This window comes from Chionomys nivalis, chromosome 1 (assembly GCF_950005125.1).
Source record: "Chionomys nivalis chromosome 1, mChiNiv1.1, whole genome shotgun sequence".
Classification (NCBI taxonomy): domain Eukaryota; kingdom Metazoa; phylum Chordata; class Mammalia; order Rodentia; family Cricetidae; genus Chionomys; species Chionomys nivalis.
The window spans coordinates 170,140,315-170,163,667 of record NC_080086.1 but is presented as its reverse complement, the minus strand read 5'-3'; the positions used below and the strand labels follow the sequence as shown (position 1 = coordinate 170,163,667).

Below are 23,353 nucleotides of genomic sequence, written 5' to 3'. Positions count from 1 at the left end.
CTCTTGAAATAGCTAGAGACCTGTTTGCTTTAAAAATGGGCTTCCCATGGCAAATTAACCGCTCTGAGTTTGGGTCATCCCCATGAGAACACAAGACAAATGCCTGGATTTTAAAAGCATTTAGGAATAACAAGAGGTTTTTGTTGTGAGACTTGTAAAACTCACAATGTAAAAACTGAGGAAATGATAATCCTGCCACTGTCCCTCATGTTTGACAGTGAAAAAGCACCATGTGGCTGTAAAGATAGGTCTTATTGTTTTCTGCACCCCAATTGATAGTTGCCAGGTTCAAATTTGCATGGTCTTGTGTCCTCCACCTGCTGAGGTTTAATGCTTAGCTCATGCTCTTAACAGTCATCTGCTACCTTTGACTGACAACTCGAGCTCACCTATTCTACAACCACAAATATACCTGCTGAGATAAACACAGGCTAAAGGGTCATTCAAGACTGAACAGAAACATATAGTGTGATTTTTATAAGTCAATTTAGCCTTTTTGAAAACTGAAGTTATCATCATGGGGACTATTAGAAGGTAAATTCTAAGAATTCTGAATGACTTCTTAAACATGTACATATATGCATAACTACAATTAATAAAAAAGGAAGCTATGAATTTGAAAGAGAGCAAGGCGGGTTACCATGGGAGGATTTTTAGAGGGAGGAAAGAGAAGGAGCAAATGATGTAATTATAATTTCAAAAATATATATAATTTCTTTAAAGTAGGTGAGTAACAAGACAGTAACTGAAGACATAAAACAATGGCATTTGAGCCTGGTGGTGGTGGCATGCACCTTTAATCCCAGCACTTGGGAGGCAGAGGCAGGTGAATCTCTGTTGAGTTTAAAGCCAGTCCTCTCTACAGAGTGAGTTCTAGGATAGCCAAGGCTACACGGTGATACCCTGTCTCAAACAAACAAACAAACAAACAAAAAACATCTGAAAAAGACACATGACTGGAAAGAGTCCTGTGATTCTAAACCTAGGTCAAGTAGGGGAGGGAAAAAGAAACTTAGAAACAGTGTAACATGGAGCTGAAGAGATGTCCCAATGGAAGCGCCCAATAGCTGCACTATTATATTAAGAAGACAGGAGTTCAGATACTAAAATCCACTAACAGCCTGGGCTTTTTGGCTGTCAGTCTCTCGAAAGCACACTAGCTTCAAGCTCTGCGAGAGATTCTGCCTCAAAGAAATGGGGCAGAGTGACAAAGGAGGGCACCTGACTCATTCCTCAGGCCTCCACACACATCTGCGCACAGACATATGCATGATACCAGGAGGAAGGAAAGCAGGGAGAGGAGAGAGAGAAAGGGTAGAAGAGTGGACCTAACACTGAAAGAAGGAAAACTTTCAAATGAAAGTGGTTTTTATCTTGGCTCAATGTGACATAGACTCTACTCGAGCATCTCCATTCACTTCCCCTGCCATATGTAATGAGAGTGTTTATTCAAGAGATTAACAGTCTGAGTAAGAGTTACGGTAAGAGTAATCATTATTTTCTGCTATTAAAAGTAGTTTATTAAAATTTTTATGTTTGATAGAATTTGAATACAATACTTAATATTTGTAAGAAGAAAGCAGTACTCTAATATCTGATTCCAATTTTAAATATGAGAAAACTGAGTTAAATATGAATTAAATATGAGAAAACTAAGTGGGTACATGCATGTAGAAACCCAAATTTGAAATCTGGTATTTTCCTTGCTCAATCCCCACTTCATTTATTGATGTGGGGTCGTTCATTTGAACTTGGAGCTCACTAATAAGGCTAGTCTGGCTACCCAGTTTGCTCAGAAGAATTCCAGCTCAGCTTCCAAAGCACTGGACTTACAGGTCCATCGCCATGCCCGTCCAGCATTCCCACAGGTTCAGGGGATCCCAACTCACACTGCTGAGAGCGCTTTAACTGCAGAGCCATGTCCTCAACTCTAGGCAACGTTTTAAGGCTTCAGTTCAGCCACTCATTTTACTTGCCAATTTTACGTGAAAGAATGGTCAAATAAAACATGGCACGATAAACTCCACATCGGCTACATATAGGACACTGTTTCACTTACAAATCTCACAAGAAGAATCACACATTTGAAAACAGCATGGTGTTGGTCAGCTAACTAACTCATCAAGCCAGATCTGTTGAGCTGACACTGGAAATATTAAGTTCACACTGACATGTCTTACCAGCCATGTACAGGTATCCTTGGATATATGTTGAAATATAATGATGTCTGGTGCATATGTTATAATAGTGAAACATTGTGAGTCATTTATTTAGAAGCCTGAACATCTAATAGTAAACTGTCACCAAGTTGTATACTGACAACACATGAATGATTTATCCGATCAGCTCATAAAAATAGTGACAATATACATCTTCAGCTAATTTTTCCCCATACAAAAATGTCTGTGTTCCAAAGTGTTTCTAGAAGTTCTGTGTGAATAGTGGCATTATAAGAGAGTTGTTTCTTCAGCTGAGCTTCTAGAACACTCATTACTATGATGTGCCACATGGTTTCTGTATGATGTATAGATACCATCAGGTGCTAAGAGAATAGAACACAGCAACAACAAAAAGCAGACAGAGCCACAACTGAGACTTCATGACGGGCTAAGACAAGGAGCATGCAAACCCATAGTGGAGAAGAGCCCATCACCTCCTCCAGGATCTTTAGGTATTGTCTTTTGTTCTTGGTGTCTTTCTGAATTCACATCCTGATTCATTGGATTAGGTAAACTGACCTCTAGGCTAGACAGTGACGTTATAAATCTTGGTTTTGTTTGAGCTTTACCTACTTCTTGCTACCCTAGAAAGAAGGGCTGGGCTCCAGAAGCAATGCCTGAGGCTGGGCAGTAGGCAGAAAGGGTACAGGAATATAATGGCTGCTACTGATGCCCTGGTCCTCCAAAATGTATGGTGCTGGAGGGCAGAGGGATCTGCTGCTCTCTGGGCCTCCTTGCTGCATGGTTGAACCTCTTCAGAACCCCATGTTACAATGCATGAATCCTAACCTTTGGGGATTTTTAGCTTCCTGATTCATTTACTTGCTCTTTTAAAACGGCTTCTGCTCCATCACTGCTTTCCTGGAACTGCTATCTGGTTTCTCAGTCCATATCAGACATCCCATAATCTGGACTGTTAAATCCAGGAGTCAGATCCAAACATCTTCTTTCTAAGTCTATTAGCATGATGCTCCACAGGCTGAGTCTCCTTTAATTTGCCATTTTCCAGAGAACCTCTCCAGGTGTGCTGTGCTGGATCTCACTACCTATATGTTGGAGAGCAATCATCACACAATGAGGGAACAAAATAAATTACAGTCGTTTTGTTTGTTTTCCTAATTGGAAAAAAGGCTGGAAGGGAAGCACACACTCCATCAAATGAAGACTGGATATCTCACTGTAGCGATCGTCCCCCTGGGCGGTGCATGCATTCACAGTGGGGAAAAAAGTGTGAGCGATCAGAAGGTCAGTCATTAAAATCTAAGGACATTTCACACCCTTTGACATTTTGCAATTAGTCATAAATGACTGCTGTCTTAATGTATAGAAATGTCGCCAAACATACCAGGCCTGGGCAAATTAGACTTAGACTATCAATGGACTTAGGAGATAGAGAAGAGGTCAATTCAAGCAAAATGAGTTACTGCAGACTTCTAAACACATGCAAAAGCTAAACAAGATCTCCTTGGTAGTGACGGGTATACACATCTGCCACAGCAACACTAAGGATACTTTTGACAACCTCTGAGTCTTTCAAAATTAGAATATGTTAACTACATGTAGGTAACACCATGAAAACTGCCAGAGAGAAATTTAAATGACCACCATAATAAAGAATGTGATCTTTCCCTTTTATAGTCTCCCTAGGCTTGTGTCAGTAAAGTAGAATAAACATGTTATTAAAAGAGAATCAATAGGAAGCTTTAAAATATACAGTACCACAAAAGGTCAGGCCCTGGTATTGATTTTAATATAACATTTTTTGTTTGGCTTCCCAAAGGGTTCTTTTCTAATATTGTTCTTCATTTTTCTTTCACTTTGTTCCCTGACTGGTGAATTTGTTGTTTCTGTCTGCAGAAAGCTATCTAAGGCTGAGTCTGCAGTGAGAGTCATTCCTGAGACAGGCTGCTGGAAAATGAAGAGAAAATAAAATAGAACCAGCTGCCTCCCACAAACATAGCACGGGTATTTAAAGGAAAAGTGAGGGGCAAGTTGAGGAGGGCACGGAACATAGCACAGCCATCACATCACACCCAGGCCACTGTGGGTGGGCACTGCCTTCCTTGGAGCCTTGGAGAGACACTGATTCCAGAAGCCAAAAAGGCTAAGGGTCCTGGATGAAGATGAAAGACACCATCATCCAAGTTGCAGCAAAAACTTTCAGCAAAGCAGCTGAAGAATGCAGAGATTTGTGATACTAGACAGCTAGAACCCCTTTGTCCAGGTTCATGGAGACAAATCAGAACTATGTGCCCAGCCAGAAAGGTCAGTTCCTGACACTGTTCAATTTGTGAAGGTTCAAAACCCTCCATAAAGCAGTCTATGATTCTGTCTTATGTATAACACACTGTATGCTTTACACAGAGTTACAGGATATTAATAGGTTTGGGGCCAAAATCTAAATAAAATAAAGAGAGTATATTTTCATTCTGTTAGGTTTTCACTTTTATAAAGTGTTCACTAAAAAAAAAAGTAAAGCAAAACAGGCTAGAAAATGAATTGTGCATGAAGTGCTTGCTACTGCAGTCAAATATGAGGGACTGAGTTCAGATTCCCAATACCCATATAAGAGCCATGCCTGGTGACTGTAGTGGTTTGAATGAAAATGGTCCCCATAAGCCCACAGGGAGTGGCACTATTAGGAGGTGTAGTCTTGTTGGAGTGGGTGTGAACTTGTGGGAGGAAGTACGTCACTAGGGAGGACTTTGAGGTTTCAGAAGCTCAAGTCAGGCCAAGTGTTCCAGCTGCCTGAAGATCCAGATGTAGAGCTCTAAGCTACTTCTCTAGCACCATGTCTGCCTGCATGCTGCCATGATTCCTGTCATGATGACAATGGACTAAACCTCGGAACTGTAAGCCAGCCCCAGCTAAATGTTTTCCTTTAGTCATGGTGTCTCTTCACAGCAATAGAACACTGACTAGTAGCGACAAATATCTCTAAGTCCAGAGCAGAGCTTGCTGACCAGCCAGCTGAAAAGAAACAGCAAATTTAGTCATAGCATAGCTATTACAGTATCACTGTGGTTTAGGAAATATTCTTTTGATATCTCCCAAATGACAGATGGTGAGTTTTGTCCACATATATACACACACACACACAAAAAAAAAAGTAGTGATGCAAAGAAACATAAAGTTAAAAAGAGGAGCGTGAGGGGGAAGAAAAGACAAGATGCTGTGACTAATTATTTCAAGCAGCAGTGGTTCAAGCCTCTCTGTGCAGTGGAGAAGAGTTCAGAGGGAGCCCCCATACAAAGCGTGAGGTCCAAGTACTCTGAGCAATGTGCTGTGGGCACACACAAGACTGGCATCAGACATGGCTGGTGTGTTCAAGGAGAAGGCAGAGAAGCCACTGAATAAAGGCAGGCAGAGCCAAAAACACCAACGGAACGGGTTTGAACTTGAGGCTAACACTAATTATAAAGCCATTAGGAATGTTTAAACCAAAGAAACAAACAATATTCAGACTACATTTTTAAAGCACACTAAAACTACTTTGGAGAAAGAGAAAGAAGAAAGTGAGAAGAAAAAGAAAAGGGAAGAAAGAAGGAGAGGTGAAGAGGAGCAAACTGGAGGACAGAGTGGCTCCCTACTAGTGATTATGAAAGTACAGTAAGAATGGCAATGATGTAGGTGGGTCTTCTGTCAATGTGTTAATTTTATTGGCGCACCATTTTGTAGGCAAAGACTGCTTGTTCATAACCTGGCTGCTCAGACCCAAACAATCTCATAGAAACTACATTAATTACAACAGTTTGGCCTATTACCTCAGACTTCTTATTAGCTAGCTCTTATATCTTAAAACAACCCATTTTTAATATTCTGTGTATTGCCACAAGGCTGTGGCTTACCAGGTAAAGTTCTGATGAAAGTTCTGATGTCTGTATCCGTCGGCAGCTACATGGTGTCTCTGCCTCTTTGATTTCACCTACTTTCTCTACGTATCTCTTCCGGCCTGACTATATTCTGCCCCGCCATAGCCTGATGTAATATTAACTGATGGTAATAAAACATATTCACAGCATACAGGGAGGACTCCCATATCAAGAAGGAAATAAAATTCCCCCACAGTGAGAACCAGGCTACACTATGGGAGAATGGAAATGGAGAAGGGTAAATTTGTGAAGTAGTTGAAAGTTTCAGGGATTTATTAATTTGAAGGAGGGTGCAAGGACATAAAGCAGGAAGAAGGGATTAAGAATAATTAGTAATAAAAACACTTTTTTGTTAAACTAACATTATTCACATTTTTCATCAACTGGAAAAATGAGTTTTCTAAGACAAACCTTATGCTACAAAGACTCATGTGAATAATAGTTTGGGCTTCTTTAATTCTATAAAAAGAGAATTGCAGTTGACAGATATATTTATAAAGAAATGCACAATAAAATCTACAGAAATATTAATCTTCACCCACTATGGCAGTATTTTGACAGTTTTATTTCAAAATATAGTCATGTGAATTAAAAAAAAACAAAAATACTGAAAGGGTCCTTCTCTTCGCAAATCTTTTAGAACAAAATTTCTTATTTCTTGAATTCCATGATCAGCAGAGCTGACCACACTTAACACTACATATATAAATCTTCAGCAAACTGTCTAAAGGAAGTGCAGGTGGAACATACAAACTGATATATCATAGGAAGCATCGTTGTGGGACCAGAAACCAACTCAGCACCTGCAACACAGCCCAGTGGATTAAAGATGGGTCCCAGCCCAACTCTTACCCTTTCTGGCAACTTGACTAATTAGCTCTAAGCTTTAGCCATTTCATTCACAAAGTGAAACCACCAGCAAGTCAGAATCAGCCTCCCAGGAATATAAGGAAGACTAACAATCAACATGTACAAAGTACCTAGTCAAGCAAAGTTGCTGAAACTGTGAGCTGTTACCATCACACATGATTAGTTATCACCTTGTTTGTTACAGACAGTCTTACTGTGTACCCTTATCTGGCCTTGAATTTGTAATCCTTCTGCCTCCAGTACTATGATTACAGGCAGTCACCAACTGCCATGGCTGTCTGGGAATGTATTCTTAAATGGTGTTTATTATCCAAATTAAAGTCTACTTGAGAGTACAGGAAATAGCTGGTTATATAATGTCAATCTTGTTTACTTTAAACATAAGACTACATCACCCCTGGGATAAGACTGGTGAGTGTCATTATGGGGAAAAAGCGAGGCAGTGAAGATGAGGCATATTTCCTAGCTACTTTTTTCTACAAACCAATTACATCAATGTTTTCAGTACTTTAAGAAATAACCTTTCTTAGTCAAAGAAACTCAGCTGGATAATGGCTTTTTAATTAATAGACATTTCTCACTTTAAATTGGTAGTTTCAGTGATTTTTTTGTTGTTGTTGTTGTTTTTGGTACTGTTTTGATGTGGTTTGGTTTAATTCATCAACTCCACCAGGGAGGCAAAATGAAATGTAAATTCTTGGTTTTTAAGAGAGTTTTGTTTTGATAGAATCAGTGCTCACAAAATGGAGCTGTGAAATAGGAACTCCAAAACAATAAACGATACATTTTGAGAATTCAAGTTAGAACCTGAATTTAACTTGTTAGTTGAAATATTTACATGGCTAAATTTCATTTTTCTACTTTATACTTGACACTAAAATCACACTAAAACCATTTTAATGAGGCAAATTGAAAAACTCTCCAAATGAAATAGCTGAAGCCTGGAGGCTCTAGATAGTTTATGTAGAAGGAAGCAATTGCAAATATTGTATAACTAATAAACTGCTCTTGTGGTAGCTATACACACTTCGATGGAGGAATTCAATATTCTAGTTTCAAAGGCAAATTGCCCTAGCAGCAAACTTTTTAAATGATTAAAAAACTAAGTCTGTGAAATATTGAGCCAGCTTTGACTTTTAGATGAAGGGCAAAGAGACAGAAGACAAGCACCGTAAGTCCAAGTCCAACCTAGAAAGCACCATCCAACTTTCCTTAATTCAAGTTTCTGAGGATTTTTCTCCCAACGTCTAAGGATAAATATTGGGGAGAAATAAAAGCAAGATGGCTTCCACTTTATGAGCACTGGTTAAACGTAAACATCACACCTCTATCAGCCCAGTTTCCTGAGGAGTGGCCGCCTCCCCACCATACAGGGACAAAATTGCTCCACACTCAGCACACTGCCAGGGTGCCATATGCACCTCACTGACCAGAAGTAGATCCTGGCCTCTCAAGGTCACAAAGCAGGGGACTGGCTCCTCCAGCATATTCTCTTCTACACTATCAAGAAAACAGGTCCTATATATAGTGAGTTAAAGAGAACAAGAAACTCAAATTGCAACCATTACTAAAATAATTCACACAAACAAGCATATATAGTTTTCAAAGATTAGAGAAGTGGTCATTACTTAAACAGAAAACATGCCAGTGCTTAGAAACTTAAGCCTGGAGTGAGATGAAGTTGGATTATGATTTACAGCTATGTCACCTGAACTCACTTTCCACTTAGGACTCACCTGACGGAAAGCTAACATCAGGAAAGGAAAGAGGGAGATACTGTCTGTCCCTCTCTGAACATCTCTCCACTGAACAGTCTTCACTCAAATACATGAATTTTTTGTCTCTTCTAACACAGCATCACCAGCAGGACCAGCAGATGGCCTCCAGAAGACCCATGACTGAGATAAATCAGCCAGGGCTCGGTTCAGCTTACGTGGACTACTGCCTGCAAAGATGGATTTCTGGACCTAAGGAAACAGATACTGGGCCCCAGCTCACCCACCTTCTAAAACAAAACAGGGCAGAATCTACCAGCAAATGTTCTTTGAATAGAAAAATACATTTCTCACCAGACAGTGGTGGCACACGCCTTTAATCCCAGCACTCAGGAGGCAGAGGCAGTCAGAACTCTGAGTTCAAGGCCAGCCTGGTCTACAGAGTGAGTTCCTGGACAGAGAGGGCTATACAGAGCCCTCTAGAAAAACCTGTCTAGAAAAACCAAAACAGAAAAATATGCTCCTCGTACTAAAAATGTAGTTCCTGAACAAACACCAAGGTAGCATGAGGCTGCAAAGATGAAGCCCAGTTCTCTACAAGAGTGAATAACTGAGGGGAAAGAGCAGACTGCTCGCTTAGTCCACCAGCTTAGCTACAAGGCAGACTGCATCAGCAATGGCCCTGGGTTTCCTCTGAGTGTTTACACAATGATAAGTGACAATGGCTGCCAGCACCTCAGCAATGACTAGCAGCTGGGTCCAGTTCTAGCCTGCTCTGCTACAGTCATCTCAGCCACTTATTCTGACAAAAGTAATAATACTTTGGATAACCATTAATAAATAAATTATACAAAGAGTGCCACTTTGTACTCCCTCTCCCACACCCTCTCCCCACCCCGGCAAAAAAGGAAAACACAGACTATTCCAGGTAATGGAGAAACTTCAACATGAACAACAATAGAATACTGGAGAAATGATTTCCCAGACACTTCCACACAGAGAAACCAGTTTCAGCAAAAATTACTTCGAACACTATGCTTCATGAGAGAAAACACTGTAATTACTGTCAAGAGAAACATCTGAACAATACATGGCTGGACATCACTGCTGCAATCACAAGTAAAAAAGTTTCAGATTTTGATGGCACGCTTGACTGACTTCAGTTTTCCCACTTTGAGATTCTGGCTGTATGAAAACAGCTTCTGAACTGGGTCCCAGACCAGGACTGCACAGCAGCAGAGCATCCACAGAAGAGCGATCGAGTTTAGAAAGAATGAAGAGATGTGCAAGGCTTAAGAGTAGACTATCCACCCTTTTTTCTTTAACAGTGGTCTCTGTTCCAAACAAGGAAGTGCCACTGCAGAGGAAAGAGGGCAGGGACAGAGGCCTCAAACATAAGCAGCTCGTGGGAGGTCCTCCAGCGACGACACACTGATGGCGACAATGTGATCGCCTATGGCGTTCAGAAAGACGGGGTTTACCTACCTTGAAGCATAAGGGGCTGGAAATGCGTGGGTATAAAATGGTGACAGTGCAGGGAAGGAATAACTAAAAGTGAGATTTAAGAAAAAAAATAACGTAGAATAGCAGGGTTTCCGCCCAGGAAGAAACCATTACTGCACACAGAGGGGTTCATGTCTAACAAATCATCCACCTCCTGAAAGTGTCCAGACACGGGGGACACAGCTCAACAGCTGTTGTGCTGACCCAGGCCTTCACTGAGCCACTGAATAGTAACAAATGTTTCAGCAAACATTGTAAGTTAGAAATTCATCTGTCTATGTCATCTGTGAAGAACATGAAGAAATGTGTTTACAAACTGACTTCTTAAGGTTACCTCCAAACCTCGCTTTTATGACAGGCCTTGAAAAGCACTGGCTCTGGACAGTAGCACTTGTACTCAGAGTTTCTGTATTTCTTTAAATTACTAGATATCTACAAATTGCATATAGGTCGAAGTTATAGATTTTATAATTTTATAATTTGTCTCTATGACAGAAAAATAAAAATAATACACTAAATTAAAAGAAAAGTTTGTAGTCCTTGGTGAGTGTCAAATTATAAAGACAACTTAATGTTCTTTTTAATACAATATATATGTAATACTTAACTATATCTATTAATATTAGTAACTTATCATTACTATAAGAATTATCTGAAGCAAGCTAACTTCATTAAGAAAAGCTGCCCCATTGGCTCACAGTTCTAGAGGGAGATCCAAGGCCACGGAACCTAAACTGACTTCGTTCTGCTAACACCAAAGCTGGCAGCATCTCAGCAAGAATGGGCAAGAAACAGAGAGCAGCCCCGCTTCACCTGCTTTCACAGCAATTCGCTCCTGCAAACACTTATGGGTGCCACGAGACCCACCCAAGTCACTCTGAAGGGTGTGATGGGCAATATCTCCCTTCTGCCACCACCACACCACCCTATGATGATGTGGGAAGGTCATTGGTTAATTAATAAAGAAACTGCTTGGCCTCGTAGGTTAGAACATAGGTGGGTGGAGTAAACAGAACAGAATGCTGGGAGGAAGAGGAAGCGAGCTAAAACGCCATAGCTCTGCTCTCTGAGGCAGACGCCATGAAGCAAGCCGCCAGGTCAGTCTTTCCTGGTGAGACTGGTGCTACACAGATTACTAAATATGGATTAGCTAAAATGTGAGAATCAGCCATTAAGAGGCTAGAACTAATGGGCCAAGCAGTGTTTAAAAGAATACAGTTTCCATGTAATTATTTCAGGGCATAAGCTAGCCAGGCGGCCAGGAGCGGGGTGGCAGGAACGCAGCCCGCAGCTCCTTCAACAGAATGGCCCCCAACGTGTGGACAACTGCATCCACAGAAAGCCTGAGAAAGCTTGGGAAAGATTAGAGTAAAGCATGTTTTCTTGGTAGCAGCAATTTCTCGGGTCTGCTATGCTTGCTAGAGGCAAGCAAGCACTGTCATCTAAGAGAGGCTTCCTGACTCAGCTTTAGCTGCAAACCTTGCAGCTCTTTTAAGAGGTCCTGCCATGAAACACTTAAACGGTGTTGATGAAAAGCTGAATGCATGCTTTTCGGTTTTCAGCAGTAGCAGGAAAAAAGTTGTGTCGTTTTAAAATGCCGGCTTTCAGGGCTGTCCTGCCAGGGCAAACTCTGACTCTTTCAGGCAAGTAGTTGACTGAGTGTGGTCTGGGAGCAGAATGCTGCAGCTTGCTTGCTGGCAGGGACCTTGAAACACCATAGACTTGTGGCAATAAACATGGCTACAGCCGGTACCTCTGCCATGAGGCTGAAAGCTAAGGATGGGCTGGATCTAGCTGCCAAAGACATGGCTTTAATCCTACCCATATTGCTCAGTAATTTAAAGGCTCATGTGGTCAGAAAAAGAGAGATACAGTAAAGGGAGATTCGAAAGCAAAGAAAATTTCTAAATGGTTTAGAGTGTGCTAAAAATATATGCAGGCTAAAAGTTAAAGTTCTTAAAGTAAAAAAAAAGAAAGAGAGTAATTGGGTGTGGTAGTCCACACCTTTAATCCCAACACTTGGGAGGCAGAGGGAGATTGACCTCTGTGACTTCAAGGTGTGGTAGCACACGCCTTTAATGCCAATGCCTGGGAGGCAGAGACAGGTGGATCTCTGAGACTTCAAGGACAGCCTGGTCTACAGAGTTATTCCAGGTCAAAGATATACAGAGAACCTGTCTCAAAAAGCAAAAAATAAAAGTAAAAATAAACAAAATAGAGGTTAAAATAAAGCCACACAAAGATGGAAAATACAATGAGAATCTTGATACTGTATGTTATTATGCTCTGTTTGAATTGTTTGAATGCTGAGGAAGGAGCAACAGATGCTAAAAGATATTTGTTTATAAATGCTGCTGAACTAATCCAACATAGATATTTTGAAAATACCTTGACTTCAGAATTTGGATCTAAGGATATGATACTTTGAAAAAGAATTTCTTCTTTTGTTTTCACAGAGGATGAGACCCTATGGATTACTTCTATCACAATATGGTATGATAGACCACGCCCTCCCAAAAGGTTACTGTGAACACCTTCAGAAAATTACTTTGCTCAACTGCCGACTGAGATGAACCTAGCAGACAGGTTATCCCATAAAAGACTTGAATGACAGCGCCCCCATTCAGCAGGAAGCAGTTTGGAGAGAAATAACTGCACCCATATTTCCAAATACTGTTTATAAATGTTCTTTTACATTTAAAGGGGGATATGATATAGATATGAATAATTTGTATTGATATGGATTTTGCTTTAGTGATTTAAATTTAAGGTCAATTTTGTTATATGTATATGTATTTCTGCTCTTGATTAAGGTATTGTGATTGTGTAGTTCATGTAAAAATTTAATGTATATAGGTTGTTAATGGATAATCATTAATAGTCATGTTTGTAGTTATGTTAGATTTTCTAGATGTACATAGATATATTTTAGATAGGCATTCTTCATATCTTTCAAAGATTACAGAATATAGCATTTTAAATGTTTTAATAACTTAGGGTTTTTCATGACAATGAGACATGTCTGCTCCTGGCAGCACCAATCTACTTCAAGAAGAAGATGGGCATCGAAGAGGATCCTTATGGAGTTTGATAGCCATTTGAGCAAGACACTGCTCTTGCCTGGACTATTGTATAAACTGGACACAGAGAACCCGCAGAGAGAGGACTGCTGAACTTGCCTAAAGGTGAGATGATCTTTCGGGGTTCCTGATTCATGAAGGAGTCTGCGAGACATTCTACAGGACACAGCAGATAGTAACTAAACTGCCTTTGAAATTTCCAGCTTCATGGAAATGTCTCTGGATACTATGGGCCTGTAGGCCGAAGATGAATGCCCCAACAGTACAGAGGAACTTTGGGTGACTGTCCAGGCAGCAAAATGTCTCTGTCATTTCTAGAGTTTGGAAGTTTCTTACTTCTTGTTTACTTAGGTAATATTATATCCTTCTGGAGTCTTTGATGGAGTTGAAGAATAGATAGATAGTTATAGTTGTTTTCCTTTGTTATGATAAATGATAAAATAGATGTAAATATTGTAACTGTAATTCTTGCTTGATAACTGTTTTGTTATAAGTAATTTTGCTATGTTAAAGTAAAAGCCTTTCCTTTTTGTTTAAACAGAAAAAGGGGAAATGATGGAGGAAGGTCATTGGTTAATTAATAAAGAAACTGCTCGGCCTCATAGGTTAGAACATAGGTGGGTGGAGTAAGCAGAACAGAATGCTGGGAGGAAGAGGAAGTGAGCTCAGATGCAGGGCAGCTCCTCTCTGAGCCAGACGCGATGCAGCCAGCCACCAGGTCAGACATGCTAAATCTTTCCCAGTAAGCGCACCTAGTGGTGCTACGCAGATTATTAGAAATGGGCTAAATTAATATGTGAGAATTAGCCTAGAAGAGGCTAGATATAATGGGCCAGACAGTGTTTAAAAGGATACACTTTCCATGTAATTATTTCGGGGCATAAGCTAGCCAGGCGGCCGGGAGCCGGGTAGCAGGAACGCAGCCCGCAGCTCCTTCAACACTATGACATGCCTCTATCTAGGCCCCACCCACAGCTTCATCACCTCTCCCCTTGAAATACCAGAAGCCAGGAACACACGGGAGACAAACCATACTCAAGCCATGGCACTGTCCCTTCCAGAAAGACAATTTGGGTATTTTCCAGGCATGGTGAATCGTTCAATTGAAAATTGTGAGCATTTTCTACATGAGAGGCACAATACTCCAGTACACAGTTACTTACATAGTTTAAACATGACTATAACTCACAAAACTGCTTGTCTAGCCAACTCTTTTCTCCCCCATATTTTAGCTTTTTCCTTCACAGGCTGAACGTATCTAATAATAAAGTCAAGAAGAAATATTAAGCTGAATGGATTTAGACAGAAAGCAACATCACTATGAATTTCACTATCACGAGGAACTGAAAGATACAAGAACATCTTAAGCCCTATTTCTGGCATCCATACCACTATCAATGGGAAAAATATGTGAACCATTCTATGATTTAAAGAAGACAGCAGATAACATTTATGACTAATTTATTAAACCACTTATTAAACTAAATTAAGACTCATAGATCTAGTGTAATTTTCTCCAAACTACTAAAACTAAGGACAAATGTCAACTGATATCCATTTAAAAACAGCAGGCAGGAACTCTCTCAGCTGATGGACATCTGGCTGTACCACTGCGTGGCTATTCCCTTTCTTCTTGATTTCTCAAAGAAAGGTTACTAAAACTAAAATACTCTCACTTGCCTTTATAGGTAAAGAGGTGAAATTTGAATGCCAAGGGTCAATGGTCAGAAGTAGTCACATTTTTCCTGCTGTCAGAGATTGGCTTTTGGAAGAAGGACAAAGGGAGAAGTAAATCACATTTTTAAAAGACTATGTTCAAACTATACCACAGAGTATTGTGCCCTTGTAACACTGGCCTGCTGGTGGTACCAACACAGTATGGTCGACTTCAGCCTACACACACAACAGACTATACCAGCAAAAACAGGCTGTCTCCTCTGGACACTCAGCAGCATGCCAAATGACTGTTCTACCCGTCAGATGTTCTGAGGAGCAAATGCATGATTCCAAATTAGAAAGAAGAATTTCACCATGGAGACTCATAATCAGCAATTCAGGAGCATAATCTTATTAACTCAGCAAACCACCCCAGTGCCCTACGGATCTACAGCACAATGACTGGAAAGGCTGTGTGCAGGTGTGGTTGTTTGGTTTTGTCTTTAATGAAAATATAAGTCGCTGTGAAACTTGTACTCAGCTCTGTTGTCACTATGGCCCTAATAAGAAATTTCTCATGGAGAAAACCAGCATTAGACATACAGGAACAGACATAAACGAGGTGGGGGTAAATTCTGAGTGGCCTGAAAAATCTTTGGCTTCTGTGATTCTCTCTAAATGTGTATGCCATGACCAGTCAGAACAGCAGAGAGAGGGCATCTGCTCCACGGAGATGGCAAGGCAAGCCTGCCAAGGTGTCTTACAATCTGATAGAGCTCATGGTCTGGCACGCATATGGGTTGATTTCACCAACACATACTTTTCCACACTTTCACATGCCTAAAAGTACCTCCTGACTGCAGAGAGGCAGTCCAGCCTCGGGTGTCATCACTTGCACAGAGCATCAAAATGTGCAGAAGTGGTGTCAGCAGCTTGGAAAACGCCCAGGAGTGGCAACGCAGCCATCCTTTAAGGGATGCTATGCCGCCAAGGTTTTGATGGAGCAGATTTGATACTGTGTGGGAAAACAAGACATCAAGACTGAGCATCCAAAAGTGAAGGAAATGAGTGAAGCCTGATGTTCACAGGCCAGAAGGAGGCTTTAACCCAAGGATCCAGTTATTGCAACAACTGGCACTTTTAACCAGGGAGTTCTTATTTGTGAGGGGCAAGAGGTAGCTGGGAGCCTGTCCTATGAACTGTAAGGTGCTTAGCAGCATCTTGGCTGACATCTACCAGTTAAGATTTGACAAGCATGACAGCCAAAAACATCTCTAAACATTGTCAAATGTCCCCTGGATACCCTGATTTCCTGAGTTAAGAACAACCACCTTAAACAATTTATTTCACTTATGAATACACAGGCAACAACCTGTTTTCTCAAAATTTAGTATTAACAAGGTATTTCATTAAGAAACTTCAAGAGATGAACCACTATCATAATGTGCTGCCATTTTTTCCTCATCTTGAAATCAGTGGCATCTTTAATTCAATGACAGCCTACCACCACTATCCACACCCATTGTTAAGGAGCCCTCATCTGCATCTCCTGGTAAAAAATGGCTTCCTTTCTCCTGCAGTCTTAGCCAGTTCCAATCTTCCCTAGTCATGGTTCTTCAGTCTTCCATTCTGAACTATCAAACAGGTTTACTAAGTTAACCAGCTTTAAGGATGGATCTTTCAGTACAAAGAAATCTCTGACACAAGGTCTTCAGTTAGGCTGCTCTGATAGAAGACATTTCAGGATATTTCTCTGCCCCAACCTTCACAGACGATTATATTTTCCTGCTTTCCTCAGCACTCTGCACCTGCCAGAGCACAAAGTAAGCTGGGATCCCTATACTTGCCTCTAGCTTTGAATGAGCTTTTAAAATTGCTCAAAGAAAAGGCTGCACTTAAAAAGGGGAGGGAGGGGTGAACATTTTCACCTCACAGAAACAGGAAATACTTGAGAACAGAGTGGAGTATAGCATGACTGAACATTATACAGTGCACATGCCCATGGGAACATTACAGGGCCGTCCATTAGAATGTCCAATAAACACTAGTGTGGGGAGTTATAATAATGATTCTATAAAAAGAAACATCACAACAGAAGTTAATTCCAAAGTTCTCCTAAAACAGGTGTATCTGAATTGTACTCTTCTGTGTGCCTAGGTTCAGATCTCACACACTGGAAAGGTGGACAGTTCTGTGTGAATCTGAAGGAAAGGAAAGGCCTGGTCAGCAGGACCTGTGCAGGTGACAATACAATGGCACAGAGAACCATTCTGAAGAAATGCTCGCAAGCCTTTATTCCAATTTAGGCAACAGACAACAATGCCTCAATGTGCTGTCATTCCAAGATGCTGCTTTTAAAAGACCAAACTGAAATTTTTCTTAATGATTGTGCTATAGTTTTTTCTCTGGGGGAGGAGGAGAGGAGAGGAAAAAGCTATTGATTCTCCCCCAAGTGTCATATAGGAGAACATACACTTTTTGCCAAGATTTGACAGCTGGGGGTTGTCATGAAGAAGGCTTCAAACAAAACAATTTTTAAAAGAAAAAAAAAATCATGTAACAGCTGTACCGCCCTCTGTTCTCTGTAGAGGTAACAGGAAATAAACCCTTTATCAATAGTCATTTGTCCAGGTTACAGCCAGGTGCCAACCCCATTCCACATGAGATATGAAAGTGGCCCTCGCCAGCACCTTTTATTCATCTCGACTGCCCTTTCCCTTTCATGAGCTAAGGCAGAGCACATAGGAGTCAAATAATGAAGGGAAATGCACACACACACAACCGCAGTGAATGACTTGAACAAAAAGCCTGCACCACATGGGAATAAAGGAAGACAAAAGAACTCCTGGAATATAGTTAGCAAAGTACACATGAATTTGAGTCCCACCCAAAAAAAGTCTTATAAAAATAAAATTTAAGAAAATACAATTCCAAGCAAGACATAGAAATGCTACCATAATGTGCTGCTTTTATTTACTTCTTAATGAAACTGATATGAATTTTTAACACTTAAACTTCAGTACCTAGTTATATATACTCCATCTCCCTTTATTATATATATAATTATATGTAAGATATAATTATAATTAAATAATTATAAAGTGCTTCATAGGAAACCACTATGTAGACACAGACCCTTCTGGCAGTGCTAATTTTATATCAGTTTTCTTAAGTCATAACTCTTTATCTATTGCCTCAGAAAATAGATGGACTTAATGGACAGTTTTATATTCTTTTCCATATTTTGTATGGATACATTGCAAGTTCAAACTCATCAGTTGGGGGATAAAAGATCAGAGAAATTAAATTATAGCCCTACAGTCAATGAGGACTCCATACCAATACAAAGCTTCCTTCTATTAGCTTTATCAAATTGCAGATAGATTCTGGCCAGGCGGTGGTGGTGCATGCATTTAATCCCAGCACTAGGGCGGCAGAGACAGGTGGATCTCTGTGGGTTTGAAAACAATCTGGCAACAGACAGAGTTCCAGGACAGCCAAGGCCACACAGTGAAGCCATCTTGGAAAACAAACAAACAACAAAAAAAAAAGATTCTAAGTTCCTGCTCCATGCTGACATGTGTCTGCTGCTGGTCATAAAAAATAACACATACCCACAATGCTCTATGCTCTGTGCAACCTTCAGAACCCACAGACGGAAAGCACTTGACTCTTCTTGGGTTAAAACATATTTGCACATTTGTATGAATAAGTACATACTTTAAACCTTTTTCCATAGCAAATGTGTATGTAAGTAGTATCAGCGCTGTTTGCATACTGCTTCTCTCACCTCCTCCCCAAGTCTAGGACTCTTGCAAATTATTGAGAAAGCAAATATGGATCTACATGACTATCTCCTGTTCCACTGAAGGCCTGTACCATGATTCATGCATCACTCCCCCCAGGATGGTCTTGGACTGCTTCCAGGTTTCGACTCGATTATTTCAATGAGCATTCTTTTAGCTATTATTCCTGATAGTGTTAATAATGATAACAATAAAATGGGAGTAACTACATATAAAAAATGTATAAGATATGAAAGAAGGTTATTTCTATAAGACAGAATTATAGAGGACTTTCATTTTCAGCTACGCAAATTTCCATGACATCTCAATTTTTAAGTGGTTATATCACTAATTAGTGCTATTTGTTAATCCATGCATTATATGCGACATATGATATTCATAATTACCTATAATAGTATCAATTTTATATACAGTAACAAGCAATTCAATTTTCAATCTTAAACATATTCTTGTAGAGATTCAGATATACTTAGGAATCCTCAGAAACTATTTTCCATATACTGAGAAAACAAAGCTCATATAATAATATAATTCTCTAAAGACATGAAAAACTTAGGACTTTACCAAGCACAACCCCAAAGCAAAATAGCCAAGTTTTTATGTTCAGCACATTCTGGAGTTCTACCATACAAAGTATTGTTGTTGTTTGGTTTTTACAATCAGCAGCCGAGAACATTTGTTGTATTTGCGGAAGATCCACATGGAGACTCAACTGTCTGTACTTCCAGTTCCAGAGGATTCAACGCTCTGTTCTGACCTCCACGGGTACCAGAAACACAGGTAGTACATAGACATACATGCAAGCAAGGGACTCATACACATAAAATAACATAAATAAATCTGTTAAAATTGCTCCGTATCACAAGTAGGCAAACCTGTAGTTCCAAGGAACTCACCGTCTCTGGTTTTCTGATTCCTTCTTAGCTTGCTCCAATGCCAGCTCCTCGGCTACTCTTTTTTTCAATTCTTCATCAGAAACTATAACCAACAAAAAGTAAAAGGAGATGAAATAAGTGCCTTGCTAAAACCAAAAACAAGAAAAGATGGCTAAGGTGGGTCTGAACAGGCAAAATTCTACCAGGTGGTCAGTGTCTCCTTGGAACTCCCTGAGCACTGCAGAAGAAGCCAATTAGTGCATTTCAGAAGTAATTTAATCAAGAGTCCCCTGGTGACCTAGAAATTTCCACACCTGCCAAAATTTATAATAAACTCAAGGAGCTGCTTACTGCCCAGTGGGGAGACTAAGCCATTAAGTGCAAGGTCTTTAAAATGACGTCCTAACACTAAAGTCTGACAATGTCTGTAAAGGGAGGGCAAACTATCAAGGACTTTAGGCAGGAAAGGGATGCCAAAAAGCTTCTCAATTAAATAATTAAATAATTACACAAATATTACAAAGCATGAAATATTTATATTTGGTTTTTTCATAGTTTATGAAAAAGGCATTTATGACTTATGGGAATTTAGAAATCATATTTTCTGGGATATATGTCATTCAAACTCAAGTTCCAACAACTGGAGACAGAGAACAGTACTGAGCACACAGCTGGAGCTTCCTAAATACCTAGAGACTTGATTGGCAACATCTGGCCTTTCCAATTAAAAGACTGTATACAATATGTCTTGTAAAGATTTTTACAGCTATAACAGTAAATATTGGACAAGTTTTACAGATTACGAGTTTTCCGTAAAAAATAAGCAAAAACTATCTCTTCTTCATTAGAAAGCTATCAACTAAAATATGAGTGAAAAGCACCAGAACCATTGGGAACGTCTAGGAAAACACAGAGAACCTGGTGTTATTCCTAATGGTTCCACCTCTTAGAAGACAAGACGGTCTGTGTCTGCCTGCTACCTGTATACATTATTTGGTAACCTTTCCAAAGGTAATGTGTTTGGGGTGAGGAAGGCTTGGTAAGTACTGGCTCCTTTTGGGAACAGATCATTGCTATGTAGGCGAAGCTGGCTTCAAATTCACAATCAGCACCCTCAGCCTCTCAAGAATCGGTTTATGTTACCACAAAAAGCTAGGGGTTGCTCCCTATAAGAAAACTGAAAATTTTGAAAGTAGAAAACATTGAAAATGTTCTAAATTAGACTGTTTGATGGTTGCACATAAACCTATAAATAAGCCTAAAAAAAAACTGAACTGTTCACTTTAAATGATAAGTATCTCAATAAGGAGAAAGTACAATATAAAACATGGGGCAAGGACAGGGAGCTGGGAAGCTCTGTGCTGCACAGCTGTCTTCTTATGAGGCCCCTCCCTCCCTCCCTCCCTCCCTCCCTCCCTCCCTCTCTCTCTCCAGGTCTTTCCCAAGTCTGCACTGTCTCTGTTCTGTTTCTCCTGCCTTTAGAGTGATTTCATGAGAAAGGTGGCCTCAACTTTGAAAAGAGAAATACTCTTGCATCCAGGGAAGTCTTAAGGTTTTTTGCTTGTTGAAGAGTTTTAAATCATAAAAATAAAAGCAGAAAAATTGCAGGCAGTAATAGCTCAAAAAGGGAGCCTGATTAAGTCTGTTTTTCTATTAGCTAGACTTTGGATAAGCAAACAATTGATCTCTCTGACTTCTGGCTTCCTAACAAAACACAAGCCTTGTGAATGAATCTGCCAGCCCTGAAGTTCTGAACTGCGCTCCACACAGAGCTGATCAACACGGCCAGCTTCTCAGAAAAGCAAAACAATGTGAGAGAAAGTCCTCCCGGGTTGGATTCAGCACCACAACAAGCACATCTAATTAGTACTACCTGATCTAAAAGAAGTCTGGCAGACCAGGGTGACAACACACCACCAATGTGAAGCAACATCACTTCCTAGGGGAGTTAAAATCACAAAAGAATACTTTTCTCTGGTAAGAGTCACTAAGATTCTCCATCAAAACTCAACTAATCAATTAAAAGTAGGCCTCTGGAAGACCACAGTATGCCAAGCCTAATATGAGTCACTGAGATCAGTTTTCAACCTGAGCTGAGAGAGAAAAGTCTCATATCTTCTTGGTTTATTGGGTTATTTTTCCAACTTTACTAAGGTATAATTGACAAAAAAGTATAGATTCAATATGATCATTTTATAGTTATATCAATTGCGCAATGGCTGCTACAATCAAATTAACACGTTAGCCACCACACACAGTTTATTGTGAGTTTCTGAATGAAGTAAAATCTGGCCTTATTAAATCTCAAGTACAAAATAAAATATATAAAATAGAGTCGCCATGCTGCATAGCCTGTCTGCCCCGAGCTTCCTCATCCAGAGCAACCGATATCCAACATCTCCCAAACCCAGCCCTCCAGAACTGCTCTGCTTCTGTGGTCCCAGAATTAAGTGAGACCACGCAGAACCTGCCTTTCTGCATCTGACTCCATGACACATCTCATTTCTTGTCTGCAACACTGGGGCTTCCTTCCAGGGCAAAGGCCAAAATGAGCAGTGATGTGACCAACTGGGGCAGTGACGAAGTGGCAATGAGAAATGGCGAGCAGGTGGGTAGATGGCACCAAGGCCACACGCTAGGACTGTGCAGGCACAGTGCTACGGGGAGAGGGAAAGGCAGGCTAGAGGGCTGCTATTTCTTTCCCACTCCTCTCTGCCTGTCCTACTCAGCCCCCACTGCCTCGTGTGAGGCAAGAAGCAGGAACAAATGGATTAAAGGTGGCATAATCTAGACAGGCCACGGGGGGGGGGGGGTAGAAACAGAAAAGTACCAGCAACAAGAGGGGCAAGAAAGTTCTAGAAGACATGCCCAAGTGATGAGCTGGGTGACATCACTTCTGGTCAATAAAGGCAACAAAACACAGTTATCTAAAGCCTTAGCTATTTCCAAGAAACAGGGCAGGAAAGATCAAAACTGGAAAAGTAAATTACCTAAGCTGGCATCCAGATTTTAGAATGACAAAAGGTAACTCAAAACCTACCATAAAGAATTCAGAACCTATAACAGCAGATCAACACACAGGCAGAAAACAAGCTAGTGTGGTAATGGCTCCTGAGCAAATCTAAACTTACTTGTTTTTAAATCAATAGAATACAGAAAGCAACAATGTATTTCTTCTGATATGTCAGATCCAAATCACCCAGGAGAAAAAGATGCAGCACTCAGAGCCCTCCGCTATTTAAAAGGGTCTTTCTGGAAATTTCTCCGACTCTCCAGATCTGAACATTTTCTCAGCTACAACGGTCACTACACTAAAGGTCAGGGTTTCAGGACAAGCTACCCAGAGAATCAGAGGAGCGGCAACTCTGCCCATTAGCGAGCGCTGTGAATTCCCAAGCAGACCTGTGGAACTGGAAGTGAGAACTGCTCATGCCATCTAAAGGAGATTTGCCATGGAAATCTGCACAGGCTTCTTCAAGTTCACTGAGTATGGCTGGCCCTGTGGCTTTCACATACATTCACACATTGCCTCTAGAATGTGTTAAGATTTAGGGATGTTTTCTTCGAAAACATGTACCAGATCAATACCTTGGTAAAGTCTCAGAAATCACTGGAAGTTCTCAAAAGTGAGTATGTTTTAATGAACACTAACACATTCTGTGAAATGGTTATAGAAAATAACTTTGCTGACACTGAGTTTAAAATGTTGCTTGGTTATATTGAGTGTGACCTTAAACCTCTTACTTGAAAATAATTC

At 40.4% G+C, this 23,353-nt stretch overlaps 1 protein-coding gene across 2 annotated transcripts in view; it reads right to left on the bottom strand.

Moving 5' to 3' along the window:
- The window catches only part of Chchd3 (coiled-coil-helix-coiled-coil-helix domain containing 3), a 258,806-nt gene that overhangs the window by 185,942 nt on the left and 49,511 nt on the right, over positions 1 to 23,353 (bottom strand). For both annotated transcript variants that reach the window (XM_057771899.1, XM_057771908.1), the window contains exon 3: positions 19,618 to 19,699. In XM_057771899.1, the coding sequence (XP_057627882.1) occupies positions 19,618 to 19,699 (82 nt within the window). The remainder of the gene's footprint in view (positions 1 to 19,617; positions 19,700 to 23,353) is intronic.